General features: G+C 46.8%; 1 protein-coding gene across 4 annotated transcripts in view; it reads left to right on the plus strand.

Moving 5' to 3' along the window:
* The window catches only part of LOC144691377 (E3 ubiquitin-protein ligase Midline-1), a 372,887-nt gene that overhangs the window by 332,490 nt on the left and 21,908 nt on the right, over window positions 1-18,489 (plus strand). For all 4 annotated transcript variants that reach the window (XM_078559416.1, XM_078559415.1, XM_078559417.1 and 1 more), the window contains exons 5-6: window positions 4,646-4,794; window positions 16,950-17,077. In XM_078559416.1, the coding sequence (XP_078415542.1) occupies window positions 4,646-4,794; window positions 16,950-17,077 (277 nt within the window). The remainder of the gene's footprint in view (window positions 1-4,645; window positions 4,795-16,949; window positions 17,078-18,489) is intronic.

Consider the following 18,489-nt stretch of genomic DNA (forward strand, 5'->3'; position numbering starts at 1 on the left):
CTGTGGTTACAATGCTGTGAGTCAGTAAGAGTGGGTCTGGGTGGCAGATGGGAGCACTGGTATGTCAAAAATTAAGTGTGAAGGTGGAACCAGGCCAACACATCCAAGGGGGACCTAGAGAAGCAGGAGGCTGACAGCACACAGCCCCAAGTGGGATGCAGTATGAACACTTTGAACTTGGGCAGCCCCTCTCAAACCTGTGTGAAGGAGGGCAGTCAGTCTTGGCTGTAAGTATAGGATCAATGGTGAACCCTCACGGTAGATAATGGAACCTACTGATCAATGTGTACCAGAGTGAAAAGGGAAGTGAATTGAAAATGAACCAAGTTTAAATTGATTTTAAGGAAAGAAATATACTGAAACTGTGCAGTGGGAAATACCCCAGTATCAGCTGATTTATGTATCTTTATGATGTACTGCTCTAGCTATTTAGATCGACACGTTCAGTATTCATGTACCACAATCATTCTTGGACAATCATTTTTTAATATTAATATATTGGAAGATGTGGATTAAGAGGAACATAGGAAGATAGAAACAGCAGGAGGCCATTCAGCCCCTTTAACCTGTCCCACTACCCAACCAGATCGTAGCTGATCTGTATCTTAACTCCATTTACCCACCTTGGTACCAAATCCCTTACCCTCTTTGACCAGAAAAAATCTATCGCTTATAGTTGTCAAATTTTCAGTGGACCCCTAGCTTTTTTGGGACAGAGATTCAGATTTTTACCACCTGTCCCTTGATGAGTGGGGTGGGGCCTGTGGCTGGCTTGAAAATGAGATCAGGAGGAGTACAGCCTACAGCAATCCCGCTTCTCCATCCAGTCAGGACACCATCCAGCCGGGTTTCTAAGCCTAAGACCGTTAATAGAGGTGGAGAAGAGAACAGCTCCCATCCAAACACTAAACGGAGATCAGTGGAACACACTAGCACTCAGGCATAATGAGCTATTCTACCAAAGAGCTGAAGAGGACCTGGAAGCTTTAATTAATAGCATTAAATTGTGGGCCAGGATTTTCCGGTATTCGGACAGGCTCGTGAGTGGGTGTGGCCGGGAAACGGACCGCCACCCGCGATTGGGCCCCGGCCGCGATTTCGCGCTGGCTGGCTAATTAACAGCGTGAAACACGCGCTGCAGCGTTGCCGGGGTTGGGAGGGGGGCGGGAGGAGCGTGAGCGCTGGAGTTCGGCACATGCGCGGGAGCGCGCGCAGTAAAAGCTCCCTGAGGCACAGAGCTGCCTCAGGACGCTGAAGGTTTTTATCAAATAAAAATAAAAGAATTTAAAAATAATGAGAACATGTCCCCCCCCATGTGACTCTGTCACCTGAGCACAGACATAAAATATGAGTGCAAAAAAATGTTCTTTTAGTCGCTGAACGAAACCTCATCCCGCCCGTGGATGAGGTTTCACCAAAAATGCAAAGGCCGCTTGGCCTTTTCGCCTGCCCGCCCACCGAACAGGCAGCAAAAAATTCCTATCAATTAGTTGATTAAGGGCCTTAATAAGCCGCTTAATTGCCAACGGGGCGTGATGCCGACTCCCACACGCTCCCACCGACTGAAACATTACGCCTCATTTTACGCTCGTTCAGGTCAGGCGCACGCCTGCCGGACAAGCCAAAACTTCTGCCCGTGGTTTCTGTCAGTCCCTTCCTGAACTCATACTCCTGGCCCGATTCACTCTACAGCTGTCCCTACCCTGCCCAATATTCATACTGTGGAATAGAAAGGAAGGAATTGCACTTTGTTTAAAGGAATCACCAGGCAATACAACAAAGGCTAATCACAAAAGAAGACAATATCCCCTTTGCAGTACAGATTGAACTGGAAATAATTAGGCTGGTTGACAAGCAGCTAATGCAATGTCATAATTGGGTGAAAGACAATAACTGAGGACAATTGATCTGACATTTTAATCGGCGTTTTATTTGCTGCTAGTCTCTGTCTGTCAGCTGCACCCCATGTCATAAACATCTCTAAACTCATGAAACCAGCCATATCTTAGAGCGTATCTATGAATATATATACATGCCATGGCAGTCTTCTACGGACCTAACCCCTAGAAATTCGATGACTGCGTGCCCACGTTAAAGGACTGTACAATGGGCAGCAAAGTACCCAATATGGCGGGCACATTCTACATCAGAGTCCACTGCCCGCCATATTAGCAGAGGCACCAAGAGGCATCCGGAGCCCGTGCCTGAATTGGGCACGTATGCAAGTCAGGGGCCTAAGACGGGCATTCCAGGCCAGCGGCATTCAGGAAAACACAGTTTACATGCAGTCTGACCAGTGTTCCTTCAAGCAGCTACTGCAGGCTACCATCAAAAAAGGTAAGTTTTAAGAAAATACTTACCTGGTTGCAGGTGAGCTCCGCCTGGCTCCACCATAAAACCACGGCCTGCTGCTGACCACTGCTTGCCCCATCTCAATTGCTGCTTCAATCCCTTCCGAATGCCCCTTTCCCTTGCCCCTCATCTAGTCACTCCACTCCCTCCCCCAACTCTCTGTCACCAGGACCTCCCAGCACTGTCACAGCCCAGCGGAAGGCCGCTGCTCACTGACCTGATGTAAATGAGGCCTGAGAACCAATATCAGGTGGAACTGAAATCTAAGTTACGGTTTCCCTTAACCGAATCTACTTCACAATTGAGCCCAGTGGACCAGCTCTACACTGTGGACGGAAAGGGGGGAAACAATTATGAGAACCAATGTTCCTGAACATTTTTAAAATTGCGTTGTAAACTTATATGGTTTAGCTGAATGATTTTGGCTCAATTAGATCTTCCAATACTCATTCTGCGAAACCAAGAGCCTTCATAGGAAAATAGGAATTGCTTGATGAAAAAAGACCAAGAGTCTTCTAGTTCACTCTCTACCACTTGGTTAGTCACATGATACATGGATAATGGAGTTGTTGACTAATCATTAGCAATTAATCTCTGTCAATTAGTATATCAGAACCAGACATGGACGAGGAAAACCATAATGGTGGAGAGCTTGATTTTAATTTGTGTGGGATCAGCCTGTGCAAGCATAAGAGCCAAACACACACTTTGAGGGGGTTCTAGGAGTTAAAAACCCCCATTGTCCAGGGAGACACTGTGTCAACCAGAACTCTTGTCCCATGCTCCACACCCGCCCCTCTGTACCCTCCTCATGACTCAGCAGCTTGGGAATCCCACCCCAGTTGCTACTGGGGCAGACCCCAGCACCTTATTTCCATATCTAGATTCCAAATGCCCTTTGAACCAGGCAAAAGCCTGGCCATTGGCCATAAGAGACCATCGTGGCAGATTTGGCCAGGCCATGAAGCCGTCACTACCTCCCCTGCTCAAGCCTTGGCAGACTGCTGGGTTAGGAGAGTGGCAGTGTCCTTGCCGCCTGTGAATTAACATTATAATCAGCTAGACTGGGACAGGAAAGTACTGGCTTCCCACCTAGAAGGACAAGGGCAGCAGATACATGGGAACACCACCACCAGCAAGTTCCCCTCCAAGTCACTCACCATCCTGACTTGGGAATATATCGCTGTTCCTTCACTTTCATTGGGTCAAAATCCTGGAACTCCCTCCCTAACAGCACTGTGGGTGTACTTACACCACATGGACTGCAGCGGTTCAAGAGGGCAGTTCACCACCACCTTCTCAAAGGCAATGAGGGATGGGCAATAAATGCTGGCCTAGCCAGCAATCACACCTCATGAAAGAATACATAAAAGGTGGGAGGTGGAGTGAAATCAAGACCCAGAGATCCAAAGTCACCTGTTCCTCCCAATCATGCAACACTACCACATGTCATGTCTCAAGTCACTGACATACTATATCCCATAAAGTTATTTTCTGAAGGAAATCTGTCTCATTTGCATTTGAATTAATAAGTACTTTCTGCTTCCAGCTTTGCTATAATTCATAGAATGATACAGAACAGAAGGAGGCAGGTGGCCTAGAGTGGCTCTGCCGGAGTCAGAAACAGCCATCAATGATTTATCCTGCTCTTTCCTGGTAGCTTTGCACTTTTTTTCCCTTTTCAAGCATTTATCCAATTCTTTTTTTTTTGAAAGTTAGCAGTGAATTTGAGGTTGGCGGTGGCATAGTGGTATTGTTGCTGGACTAGTAATCCAGGCACCCAGGGGAATGCTGTGGGGACCCGTGTCTAAACCCATCATGGCAGACGGTGAAAATTGAGTTCAATAAAAAAACCTGGAATTAAAGCCTAACGATGACCATGAAACCATTGCCGATTGTTGTAAAAACCCCATCTGGTTCACTAATGTCCTTTAGGGAGGGAAATCTGCCGTCCTTAACTGGTCTGGCCTACATGTGACTCCAGACCCACAGCCATGTGGTTGACTCTTAAATGGCCTAGTAAGCCACTCAGTTCTCAAGGGCAGTTAGGGACGGGCAAAAATGTTGGCCTAGCCAGGGACACCCACATCCCAGGAACGAATTTAAAAAAAATTTGCTCTCACTGTTCTTTTGGGCAACATATTCCACGTCACCACAACTCGCTGTGTGTAAATAAATTTCTCGTCCTCTCCCCCCGGTTGAAAAGAGAGTGCGCGATGGAAAATGTGTATTTGCCAAGCAGGTTGATGTAGCCCAATGCCCCTTTGTCTGAGCCCTTTTCTCTTTATTGAAGGTGGTTCGGCTGCGGAAACTCGCCCAACAGATCTCTAACTGCAAGCAGTGTATTGAACGATCCAGCTCCCTCATCACTCAGGCGGAGCAGACGCTGAAAGAGAACGATCATGCTCGCTTCCTGCAGACAGCTAAAAATATCTCTGAAAGGTAAGGGTGTCGTTTTCTGCTTCCTGTGACTAAGTGTACTTCATGCTACCACAAAGGCAGCCTCAATCCATTCTTACCCTTGTGAGTGGAAGCTTTCATCTTTTCAGGCTGTGTTCCTGACTCCCCATTTCATTATAATATGGCCGTTTTTATATGAGGCGTCAGTTTCTCGATGAGTTTCATTTTCCAGGCGAGCGCAGCTTCCCGTGGTCTCCCTGGGCGGAATTTTACACCCTGTGGGCGGCCGTGCGCCTGACCCGATCGGGCGTAAAATAGCACGAGAAGTGTCGGGCAAGTGTTGTAATGTCATCCCGCACGAGCGCAATCTTCAGGACGCCTGGATATCGGAGACACACCCGCCATCAATTAAACGGCTACTTAAGGCCATTGAAAGCCCAATTGATCCCAATTTTACGTTGGCTGAGCAATTACGTGCTTGTCGTGTGGGCAAAATGGATAGGCCAGTAGCCGACGTTTTGCAAAACCTCATCCAAGGGCAGGATAAAAGGGATCAGCAGCATTGCCAATGGGAGTAGTGAGGAGTTTAGGAGATAGTTTGCTCCTGGTTGCTTATTTGAACTTGACAGCTTCATCTCAGTTCTGAGCTTCAGCCTTAGCATTTCCAAGCTTCATTTCAGGACACTATCCTGCTGCCAGGGTTTACAGGCGGCGATGCAGCTACCTCAACATGTCCGAGGTGCAATGCTGAAGGTGGGTCCACCTCTCCAGGGAGACAGTGACCTCAATCTGTCAGATGATCAGCCCTGAGATCAGCTCCGACTGTGTGGGTGGACACCCCCATGCCAGTGGCTCTGAAGGTCACAGTGGCCCTCAACTTCTATGCCCCCGGTTCTTTCCAAGGGTCAGTGGGGCATCTGTGTGGAGTCTCCCAATCAGCTGTCCATGGTTGCGTAAAGCTGGTGACAAAATCTCTTTTCAGGCAGGTACTGACATTTATTCATTTCTGTACGGACGAGGCCAGCCAGGCTGAGTGAGCCAGAGGCTTCGCGGCCATTGCTGGCTTCCCCCGCGTCCAGGGTGCAATAGACTGTACACATGTGGCCATCAAGGCACTGGTGGGTGAGCCCGGTGTCTTCGTCAACAGGAAGGGCTTCCATTCCATGAACGTGCAGATAGTGTGTGATCACAGGATGCAGATTCTGCAAATCTGTGCAAGGTACCCTGGCAGCTCCCATGATACATATATCCTGAGACACTCCCAGGTGCCGGGGCTCTTCAGTGCTCCAGCCCGACTGGCTGGATGGCTGCTGGGTGACAAGGGCTATCCATTTGAAAGTTGACTTCTGATGCTTCTCTGCCACCCGAGAACAGAGGCAGAGCAGCGATACAATAGATGTCATGTCTACACAAGGGCGAAGATAGAGAGGACCATAGGTCTTCTGAAGTTGTGCTTCTGATGTCTGGACCGTTCAGGGGGAGCACTATAATACCCCCCAGAGCGGGTGTCCCTGGTAGTGGTTACATGGTGTGCTCTCCACAATCTGACACTGGCAAGGGGGGACCCACTGGAGGAAGAGGATCTTGACATAGCTCCACAGGCCACAGGGGATGAGTCCAGTAGTGAGTCAGAAGAGGAGCACGGTGAGGAGAATGCTGAGGGTGTGCAGGCAGATCTCTGTATCCTTTAGGGAGACAGGGACACCAGGGACACCTTGATCCAACATTCCTTCAGCTAGGCTGCCAAAGATCTGCTTCCACCTCATGCCAGGGCTGCTGCCTCCATCCCGATGTCTGAAATGATCCTTTCATTTGAACCAAAAGTCCACTCAGTGTCTGTGCAATAAAGTTTAGAGCCACTTGTGTCCAGCATTACATACTGGCGTACCCTACATCAAAGAAAATGGTGAAGTATACTCAGGCCATTAAGACAAAAACAAAATTGATGTGATTTTTACGATCAAAACAAATTAACATTACCATCCCTGGCGTTCATTTCCACACCAGTAAACATAAACAAAACATTACAGAACAGAAGATCACCCGTGACCAGTCCCTCTTGTGCTCATGGTGCCTTAAACTTACCTTTACGAATGCTACGTCTCTTGGTTCCGCCCTTGCTCCCCTCACTGGCACCGCCATTGGACGCCACCCGCTGACTCTGCTGTCTTCTTGGCCTTGGTGACCTTATGGTCGTCCTCTGGCCAGTGGAGCCTGTGCTGGCCCCGCCTGGGAGGGAGCGGCCAGTGCCACGGCTGACATCTCCCCAGTCGCCGCAGCCTTGTCAGAAACCATGGTCACTGGCAGAGGGGCAGAGGAGCTGCTGCCGTCATCCGGAGCGCCCTGAGAGGAGCCCACAGAGACGACAAGCAGCTCGTGTGCCAACATGAAGTCACTCTGGACCTCCCTGCTCACCATTGATAGACGGGTACCTAGCTGGGATACTGGGTGCCTCATCCAACTCCCACACTGGCACTAACCACCTGATGTCATTGCCTGTGTGAGGGCTTGCAGGTCCGAGCACAACCCCAGGAACCCCTGGAGCTGTCTCTCCATGAGAGTCGCCACTCTGTCAATGGAGGAGGCAGTGTGCTCGGCCATGAGGGTTAACGCAGTGCTCACGCTCTACATGGACTCCTCCACAACAGAGACCATGGCACACACACCCTCATGGATCTCCGCCAGATCCTCCCCCACATCCCGCTGGACATCCAATATCTGTCGCCTAATGGATGACTCCAGAGGCTCATTGTCTGCCTTCGACTGAGCATTGTTATGGTCTCCAGCAGTCCTCCGACTGCCAGCATCCTGGGCACCCTCTGCCTCCGCCTGCTCCTCAAGTGAGTGTGAAGTGCCCTCACCGCTGTGCACCAATATTCCAGGCAAAGATCTAACGCGCACCAAGGTGCTGGTAACTGTGCTGGTGCCTGGTTCAGAGAGCGGGTGTGACACAGACGCATCTGAAGTCTGGCGGTCCTCTGGCGTCGGGGATGGCTCTTTGGGGTCCTGCAAATAAGTTTCTGCTGGCGAATCTAAGGAGGAACAACATGTCATTAATTTAAGTCTTCACACTGTCACTGTACATGCCAGGCACCCTGGTGAGACAATGGAGATATGCATCATGGTGCCATCGTCTTTCAATGGTCAATAAGGAATCCAGATTTGAGGCTCCCATCAATGAAGAGACTACACAAGAATGTTTGCACCATCAGAAACTCTCACCTCTGTGCACTGCACTCTTACCTTCGTCTGACATCCCAGCCTCTCTATGACCAGCTGATCGAGGTGCGTGGTGCCTCTCCAGCTCCAAGTCCTGCTCAAATCTTGTCAGGATTAGGAGGTTTGTGGGGTCTCCGCTTGTCTGTGACCTCTCAATGTTGTTACAGTTCGTCTTCTCCTGAATGGACAGAGGAACATTGATGAGTTCACTCTCTACCTGCAGCGCCATTGCAGCCTGGCCAACCCCACCTGAGGAACACCTCGCAGATGCATCCAAGTCATGGCCCTCAACCCACAAGGCACTCAGTCCAAGCAGCCAGGGCTCACCCCCTTGGCCAGCTCTGGCGTCATTGACAGTTGGCACTCAAACTCTAACACCCCCTGAGCTCCATTGGACAGCCAGACCTTAACACTTCACCACTCTGATCCATGCCAACACAGTGCTCACCCTTCCCAAGCGCACCAGGTTGTTGAACCTTTTGCAGCACTGCACCCATATGCGCTGCACAACATCATGGCTGCTGACCTCAGCTGCCACCTCCTCCCAAGTTTTTTCTGTTAGGTGCAGTGGGCCTCCTCCTTCCATCTCTGGGGACGAGGGTGTCCCTCCTGGCAGCCACCTCCTCCAATAGTACCGCGAGGCACTCGTCCGGAAACTGGGGGGCCGAGAGGCCTCCTGACCTGCCCTCCCGCCTGGCGTCTCCAGCTGCTGCTGCCGTAGCTTCACTCCCCAGAACGCAGAATATATGATTCTTCCCTGGCAGCCTTCATGGGGCTGCCTGTGCCTTTTTAAACTGCCCGCTGGGTCGCCATTGGACCCAGCGCCCTGGGTGGGGGCCTGTTTCCTGACCGGTCGCGGGCCCGCCGATCACGGCTGCTCGCCAAGGGTAATATTCAGGCCCATGGTATAGGTAGGGTTTGTGTTAATGCACCTAGTGACCCAGAAGCCGAGGCAAACAACTCTGAGAAATTGAGTTCAAATCCCACCAGGGCAATTTGTGATTTCGAATTTAGTTAAAATAAAAAACATTCTGGAAATAGTGAGCTTTTATCAGCAAAAGCGACTGTGAAGCTGTCAGATTGTCGTACAATCGAAATTGGTTCACTCGCGTCCTTTTAAGGAAGGAAACCTGAGGCCCTTTATCTGGTCTGGCCTCTGGGGTTCACTGCCCTCTGGAGTGGCCTAGCAAGTCACTCAGTTGCACCAACCTGCTCAGTGCTTCAAGAAGAGGGAACATGACCTCCCAAGGCAACCAGAGATGGAAAGTAATTGCTGGCTTTTGGAATGTGTGATGGCTATTCACCCCCTCGGACATGGGGAGAACTCCCCTGCTCCTCTTCGAATAGTGGCAGAGGAAATTGTACATCTACCTGGGATGTCAGGGCCTGGCTTTAACATCTCACCTGAAGAAGTTTGCCGCCAACAGTGCGGTTATTTTCACAGTATTTCACTGGAGCGTCAGCCAAAATCGTCTTGTCACTGGTCTCAAAAGCCAGCTTGTAGAACCAACAACAACTTTAATTTATGTAATGCCTTTAACATAGTAAAACATCCCAGGAAGGCTGTCAAACAAAATTTGACACCGAGCCACATAAGGAAATATTAGAACAAGTGACCAACAGTTTGGTCAAAGAGGTAGGTTTTAAGGAGTGTCTTAAAAAGAGGAGTGGTTTAGGGAGAGAATTCCAGTGTTTAGGTGTCAAGCAGCTGAAAGCACGGCTGCCAATAGTGGCGTGATGAAAATCAAGGATCCTCAAGAGGCCAGAATTGGGGAAGCACAGAGACGTGAGTGCTGTAGGACTAGCGCAGCTTACAGAAATGGGGAAGGGTGAGGCCACAGAAGGATTTGAAAACAAGATAAGAATCTTCAAACTGAAGCATTGCCAGATTGGGAACCAATGTAGGTCAGCAAGCAGGGAGGGTGATAGCTGCACAGGATATGGTGCAAGTTAGGGTACACGCAACAGAGTTTTGTTTGAGCTGTAATTTACAGTGTACAAGGTGGGAGACTGACCAGGAGAATGTTAGAATAGTCACGTTGAGACATAACATGGTAGGTCTGAGACCTGCAGTAGGTCAGCTGAGGTAGAGATGGACAGAGGAAATGTTACAGAAATAAGTAGCCCTGGGGATGGTGCAGGTATGTGGTTGGAAGCTCCGCTCAGGGACAATTAGGGCACCAATGTTGCAAACAGTCTGGTTCAGCGCCAGAAAACTGCCAGGGAGGGGACTGGAGCCAGCGGCAAAGGGAACAGAGTTTGTGACTGAAGACAATGACTTCGGTTTTGCCAGTATTTAACTGGAGTGAATTTCTGCTCATCCAGCACTGGATGTTGGACAAGCAGCTTGACCAGTCAGAGATAATTGAGGGCTCAAGAGAGAGGTGGTGTGAGAGAGAGCTGGACGTCTTCATGCGAAACCTGGCATTGTGATTTTGCATAACATTGCCAAGGGAAAGCATGCGGATGAGAAATAGGAGGCATCCAAAGAAAGATCCAAGGGTAATGGTATGAGAGTGAGAAGTAGTACTAGACAATGGAGGAGAAACTTTAGAGAAAGTAGGTTAAACATTCCAAAATGCTGCCACAGTCCTTTCTACCTATTTTTAAACGAAAAGAGCATTTTCCCAGTAATCTGATTCCTGGGACTCTAACTGTTGTTCACTATGAGTGATCAGGGGATTACGAAATGCAACTGATCCAGTTAGCAGAGTGAGTTTGCATTAATGCTCAATAGAGTTGCTGAATGTTAAAATGAGCTCACACAGTCTGCTGCTAGGGCTCCTCTTTTGGTATTCTTCTCAAAGAATTTCATGACGATTGCATTCAAATAGAGTTGCACCATGGTAACAAAAAGTATTCTTGTAATGTGCTGGCTGGATTAACAAACTTTTGCTCAGTTGGTTGCATTCTCTCCTCTGAGCTAGAAGCTTATGGGTTCAAGTCCCCCTTCCAGAGACATGAGCACATAATCTGGGCTGACACACCCAGTGCAATACTAAGGGAGCTCTGCACTGACCAACATACTGAAATTGATCCCCCAACTGATATCGCTAAAACAGCGATCTGGTCATTTATCTCGTTTCACTGCTGGTTTTTTTTTGGATCCTACTGTGCAAAAATTGGCTGCTGTGTTTCCTGTATTTCATTGGTTGTAAAACGCTTCGAGACATACTTGGGCTGTGAAAGGTGCTATATGAATACAAGTCCTTTCCTGTTACAGAAAAATAAAAGGGATCATCATGCTAACAGATGCAATAAGCTGCAATTCAGTCTTCAATCTGCTATTCCCCGCATTAAACGAGAGAGAGAGACTATTCATTATAACCATGTCCAGTGCAAAAGGAATCCTGCTGGGAAAGAAAACAGCAAGTTAATGCCCTGATCATGGAAGAAAACACCAGTAAAATAAGCATCGTTACTGACTAGAATAAGAAACAACAGGCCAGATGTCTTTTGGACGCACGAGGAAAACACATAACTCAAAATACAGAGCTGTTAAAAGGATCATATTAATGGTGGCACTTTAGTTGCTATAGTAACGTAAAGATCAGCTCTCACTGCTGTTGAAGATTTACTGTCAATATTCTTTTAAAAACTGAGTGATTACAAAGAATCACAATTACCTTTTAATAGCCTGTCATGTTGAGTACCTCGCCAGAGCAGTGAAGTTGGATTAACGTTAACAGAGGTATAATCATTAACCCAGTCACTCAGTTACTTGTTAATTCTGATCCATCTCAGCTGTAGGGCTGAACACACGTACACTGATCTGGAATGACCCCTGAATCAAGCTCATGTGTGGCTGGTAGCTCTTATTATTTAAAGAGAGATGATAACTCTTGTGGGCCCTATTTTAACTCTGATTAAGTGGGTGGGCATTCAGTGGGTTAATATCAGGCTGTAGGCCAGTCTTTTCAGTGAACCAAGTCCCACCATGGGCTCACTAGAGATGCTAGCCATGGCTCAGTGGTAACACTCTTACTTCAGGGTCAGAAGGTTGTGAATTCACATCCCTTTATGGAAACTGGGCACATAATCCAGACTAATAGTCCACTACAATCCTGAGGAAATCTTGCACTGTTTGAGGTGCTGCTTTTCAGATAAACTATCCAATTAATCTCATTCCTGACAGAGGGATGTTAAAAAAAACCCACGGCAGTATTGGAATAAGAGCAGGACACATGTATTCCAGGCCAATATTTATCCCAAAAACCCGGGATTATCACATGGTCATTTGTGGGAATTTACTATGTACAAATTGCATTGCATCCTACATTGCAATAGTTACTACACTTCAAAGGTATCTACATCCTGAAGGGTGCTCTAATAAATTCAGGTTGGTCCCTTTCCTTATGAAGCCTTTATTTTTAAAGCAGAACTCTTCAGTCAATTCCCGTTTGCAATATTGAATGGATATCCTGGAATCCACTCCAAATAGGGAGTTAGACAGGATTGTTTGGTACATTGGAGGGGAAGTATTGCCTCAAGGGATGCTACTAATCTCTAGGTTAGACACATCTAGAGCACTGCATTCAGTTCTGAAACACTGTCCCTCAGGCAAGATATATATTGGCCTTGGAGGCGATACAGTGCAGACTCACCAGTGTGACACCAGGGCTTAAAGAGTTAAATTATGAGGCTATTTTGCATACATTTGGATTGTATTCACTTGAATTTGGAAGATTAAGGGGTGATGCAACCAAAATTTTTAAAGGGATTCTATAGGATAGATGCAGAGAAGTTATCTTCTCTAGTGGGGGAATCCACAGCAAGAGGAGAGCGAGGCCGTTCAACAGTTTTTAAGACGAAGAGGGCTGTAAATGTGGAACACTCTCCCTCAGCAGTCTGTGGATGCTGGGCGTCAGGTGAAATTTTCAAACCTGGGCTCAATAGATTGCTGTTGGAAAAGGGTATCCAGGGGTATGGATGAAAGGTGGGAAAATGGAATTGAGGTACAGATCAGCCGTGATCTAGCTGAATAACACCATAGACCCAGGGCTCAATAGCCTGTCCTTCCTCCTATGTCCTTCAGCCTTATACAGGATCCACTTGACTCAGGTAATGCCAAAGTGGCCTCCTCTTGCTGTTGAGAGCTCACCAGAGAGGGGCAGGGGAATCATGCTTAAGCAGTTCTGGAAGGGCCATGGTTAAAATGAAAGTTAAGTTGGATACATTTGGTGAATATCAAAATTGGCACTGTTGGCCATTTTGTGCAATGTTCACTTGCAGAGTCACAGACCCAGCGTAGTATGGTGATTTAGGAGGATTAGAGAATGTGGGGTGGGAGGAATAATTGGAACAAGATTGGGGAGGAGACAGATAGCGCCATCGCAAAGTTACAGCATGGAAAGAGGCCATTCAGCCCTTCATGTCTGCACCAGCCAAAAAAGAGAGAAAAAAAAACAAACTAGCCGCTCATTTTTAATCCCTCTCTCCAGCACCTGGTCCGTAGCCTTGCAGGTTACAGCACTTCAGATGTAGATCCAGGTGCCTTTCAAATAAGTTGAGCATTTCAGCCTCAATCACCAATTTGGGCAGCGAGTTCCAGACACCCACCACCCTCTGGGTGAAAAAGATTTTCCTCATGTCCCCTCTAATCCTTCTACCAATCATCTTAAATCTGTGCCCCCTGGGTAATCGACCCCCCAGCTAGGGGAGACGGGTCTTTCCTATCTAACCTATCTAGGCCCCTCATAACTTTGTACACTTTAATTAGGCCACCCCTTAGCCTCCTCTGTTCTAACCCCAGTCTATCCAATTTTTCTTCATAGCTGCAATTTTCAAGCCCTGGCAACATTCTTATAAATCTCCTCTGCACTCTCTCTAGAGCAATTATGTCCTTCCTGTAATGTGGTGGCCAGAACTGGTCACAGTACACAAGATTCCAGCTGTGGCCTAACCAGCGTTTTATACAGTTCCATCATTACATCCCTGCTTTTGTACTCAATACCTCATCCAGTAAAGGAAAACATTCCATATGTTTTTCTTGTCCACCTTGTCCACCTGTACTGCCACCTTCAGGGACCTGTGGACATGCACTCCAAGTCTCTCACTTCCTCAGCCCCTCTCAATATCCTCCCATTTATTGAGCATTCGCTTGCTTTGTTTGCCCTCCCCAAATGCATTACCTCACACTTTTCCGGATGGAATTCCATTTGCCACTTTTCTGCACACTCAACCAAACCATTGATATCTTTCAGATATTATCAGATGGTGGAGTGGAAGGGAGGAGAGAGGAAGAGGAGAAGGATAAGGAGAAAGGAGGTTAAGAAGGGAATGAAAGAGAGTGGATGGCAGGGAGGAGGCAGTCTGCTGTGCCAATATGGTGGACATTATGACAAATAACATGGCAAAACATTTGGCACAAGGCTCCATGAGCAATTAAATTCTGACCCTGGAAACATAATAGCCTTAAAAAAGCTTAAATTAAAGAAAAGGTCTGTTTATGTGCACTTTCACACAGTTAAGACAGGCCCTAGCAACCCCCCTGTGCTCCCATTTTAAGGGCAGGTGTGTGACTCAGTGCTATGCTGTAGAAACTGCAGAAGAATACATTGATGTTTCAATTATGCTGCCAGGACTTTATTTAAAATATCTCATTTAAAGTATCGCAACAGGGGAACTGGCAGTTGCTCCTGGCACCACTTGAGAACCCGCTGTGAAATTCAGTGGGATGTTAAATAGGCAGCGAGCTGAAGTAAATGGCCTCTGCCCATTGGTCGTGGCCATCGTACAGCCACCACTTAACACGTTGGAAAATCTACCCTGTTCAGTCAGTAGGAGGAAGCCATTACTAAGATGCACTATGATTTTAATGATAAGCAGTAAGGGCCCCACTTTGAAGCTGCCCTCAATATATTTGATGTTCAAAAAGGAGAAAACGTGTGCAGTGAGCGTGCTTTTGGCATAGTCATGTGCCTTGCAGGATTAGAACTCTGGCACAACTGAGGCTGAGGGAGATGCTTCATTTTTTTCCACAAGTTACAAAACAGGACACATGCATGTAGAGGCCTGATGTGACAAAGGGGTGCAAAGTGAGACAAATTGCACGTCAACTCAAATTTACTGCAGGTTGCTTGTGCGTCATGGCCTCCCTTAGCAGCTCAGCAGTGTCTACTTCTTGATCATTAGCAGAGTAATGTCAGGTCAGCCTGACAGAAACAATGATGGAGGACTGGTTCAAAGTGAAATTCATGCAAAATAATCCTGGAGGGGGAATTTAGTTTGAATTTTGTTTCTACTTGGCATGAAATTTTAAAGAGAAATGTAATTCCGCTCTCCAGAAAGTAACCGGAGACCTTGCAGCTACATTTAAGTGCATAAGTGATGTTTCATGGCTTCATAGAATCCTCCAGTACAGAAAGAGGCCATTCGGTCCTTTGTTCCTTTGCTGGCTCTTTGAAAGAGCTATCCAATTAAACCCACTCCACTCTTTCCCTGCATAGTTCTGCAAAAGTTTTCTTTGGTTTGAATATATGAACATAAAAGACTTAATTTATTTAACAGCCTTTTGAACTATGGCGCTGGTCAAAATGAAGTGTATTTGTGTCGGAAAATTAAACATTTCAGCCACAACCCCTTACTGCAGGAGTTCCTCAGGGTAGTGTCCTCAGCCCAACCATCTTCAGCTGCTTCATCAATAACCTTCCTTCCATCATAAGGTCAGAAGTGGGGATGTTCGCTGATGATTGCACAATGTTCAGCACCATTTGCAACTCCTCAGACACTGAAGCAGTCCATGTCCAAATGCAGCAAGACCTGGACAATATCCAGGCTTGGGCTGACAAGTGGGAAGTAACATTCGTACCACACAAGTGCCAGGCAATGACCCTCTCCAAAAAGCGAGAAACTAACCATCGCCCCTTGAAATTAAATGGCATTACCATCACTGAATCCCCCACTATCAATATCCTGGGGGTTACCATAGACCAGAAACTGAACTCGACTAGCCATATAAATACTGTGGCTACAAGAGCAGGTCAGAGGCTAGGAATCCAGCAGCAAGTAACTCACCTCCTGACTGCCCAAAGCCTGTCTACCATGTACAAGGCGCAAGTCAGGAATGTGATGGAATGCTCTCTACTTGCCTGGATGAGTTCAGCTCCAACAACACTCAAGAAGCTTGACAACATCCAGGACAAATCAGCCCGCTTGATTGGCACCCCCATGCACAAGCATTCACTTCCTCCACCACCGACGCACAGTAGCAGCAGTGTGTGTACCATCTACAAGATGCACTGCAGCAATTTACCAAGGTTCCTTAGACAGCACCTTCCAAACCCATGACCACTACGAGGGCCTGGAAGTTTCCCTCCAAGCCACTCACCATCCTGACTTGGAAATATATCGCCGTTCCTTCAATGTCACTGGGCCAAAATCCTGGAACTCCCTTCTTAACACCACATGGACTGCAGCGGTTCAAGAAGGCAGTTCACCACCACCTTCTCATGGACAATTAGGGATGGGCAATAAATGCTGGCCTAGCCAGCGATACCCACATCCCATGAATGAATAAAAATAAATGGGGTGGATTCGAAGCTGGATAAAACTTCTTCCAAATGCTTGCTAACAGTGTTTTCCCGCATTACAAGAGTGACTAAGTATTAAAGATACTTCAGTGGCTGTAAAATACTTTGGGACATTCTGAGGCTGTAAAAGGTGCTATGTAAATGCAAGTTCCTTCTTTAGTTTGCCTTAATCCACATCTCAGAAAAACAGTCCCCATTGCTTCAGTCATAGAGTCATAACGATGCAAAAGGAGGCCATTCACCTCATCAAGTTCATGCTGGAATATCAATGTGAGATGCCCAATTCACTCAATAAAGAAAGGACTTGCATTTAGAAGGCACCTTACATGACCTCAGAACCTCCCAAAGCACATTGAAACCAATTAAGTACGTTGTAAGTGAAGCCCTGAGAGCTCAGCTAGTGAAATCAAATTTAAATAACTCGAGCCATTTTTTTTGTCCACGCAGAGTCTCCATGGCAACTGCATCTTCTCAAGTGCTTATCCCAGAAATCAACCTAAGTGATACGTTTGACACATTTGCATTAGACTTCTCGCGGGAGAAGAAGATGCTGGAAAGCCTTGATTACCTCACAGGTAGGAGATCTGCTATCCTGGTAGAGAGCCTCGGCCTCCAGGTGTGAATTTAGGGATACACTGTCTATGACTTTTCAACCATTAAACAATGGCAGAAATGCTGAGCTGTGCCGCTTTCGGATTGGTGTCAAACCAGAGTGGGAAATGGACAACAAAGAGCCTGATGATTCTCAATCTGCAGTATCACTAGCTGAGATATTCACTGAAACCCTACCTTCTTCAGGTTTTTTCCATTCATCAACCAAAATTATCTGTAGGCTATCTTACACACTCCACACAGCTAATATTACAGCTAATGGTAATTCCAATTCGTTGCTGCTTAATCAATATTGATTAATCTCCCATGGGAACATTAAGAACAGGAGGCCATTCAGATCTTTGAGGCTGTTTGAACAGTCAATTCCTTCACAACTAATTTGTACCACTTCTCCATTTACCTGCCTTTATCTGTGTCCTTTAATATCCTTACCTAATAAAAATCTATCAATCACAGTCTTGACCTCCAGCATCCACAGATTTGCATATGGGGAGTCGAGATCAAGTCTGGTCTTTGGTTGAAGTAAGGTTAGAGGGTGTGGATCAATCATACAACCAGGGCATTCACTCTCCTTTCATTACTAATATTTGATATTATTTACAGTTCAATAGTAAAATCTACAGCAATTTGGACAGTAGAAAATTAGAATTGGTTGGAGCATAGCAGTTTCTGTGCAAAACTGAAGCACAACAGCATTACCTCTAGATGGTGGGCATAATTACAGCGTGACTGGATTGCCGTAGCAGTTTCAATTCTAAATGTTGACATAGAAATTTATAATGGGAACATGTTAATGAAAGAAGGTGACCTCAAAGGGTTTATAGACGGGGCTTTTTAAAAAAAAATCTATTCCTGGGATGTGGGCACCACTGGCAAGACTGGAATGCATTGCCCATTCCCACTTGCCTTTAAGGAGGTGGTGATGGGATCACCTTCTTGAACCGCTGCAGTCCATGTGGGGAAGGTACATCTGCATTACTGCTAGGTATGGAATTCCAAAATTTGACCTAGCATTCGATGAAGGAAAAACAATTATATGCCCAAATTGGGATGGTGTATGACTTGGAGAGGAACTTGAAGGTGATGGTGGTCCCATGCACCTCCCACTATTGTACTTGTACATAGTGTGGCCTTAGTACACTGGCGGTAGAGGGGATGGATGTCTATCTGTACAGTTATATCATGGTTAGTGTATTAATGGATACACTGAAACTTTAAGTTTTAAGGATAGAGCATGTGGTGCATCATCTCCTTTTTGGAACTAAACTTGTCCTGAAATCTATTGTCTTTAATTACAATTAGGTTTACTTACAGATTATAGAGATTTACACTTTGAACCATGAGGAGAGCGTGGGGTGCGGAATGGCTAATTGCA

This window comes from Cetorhinus maximus, chromosome 16 (genome assembly GCF_964194155.1).
Source record: "Cetorhinus maximus chromosome 16, sCetMax3.hap1.1, whole genome shotgun sequence".
Lineage (NCBI taxonomy): Eukaryota > Metazoa > Chordata > Chondrichthyes > Lamniformes > Cetorhinidae > Cetorhinus > Cetorhinus maximus.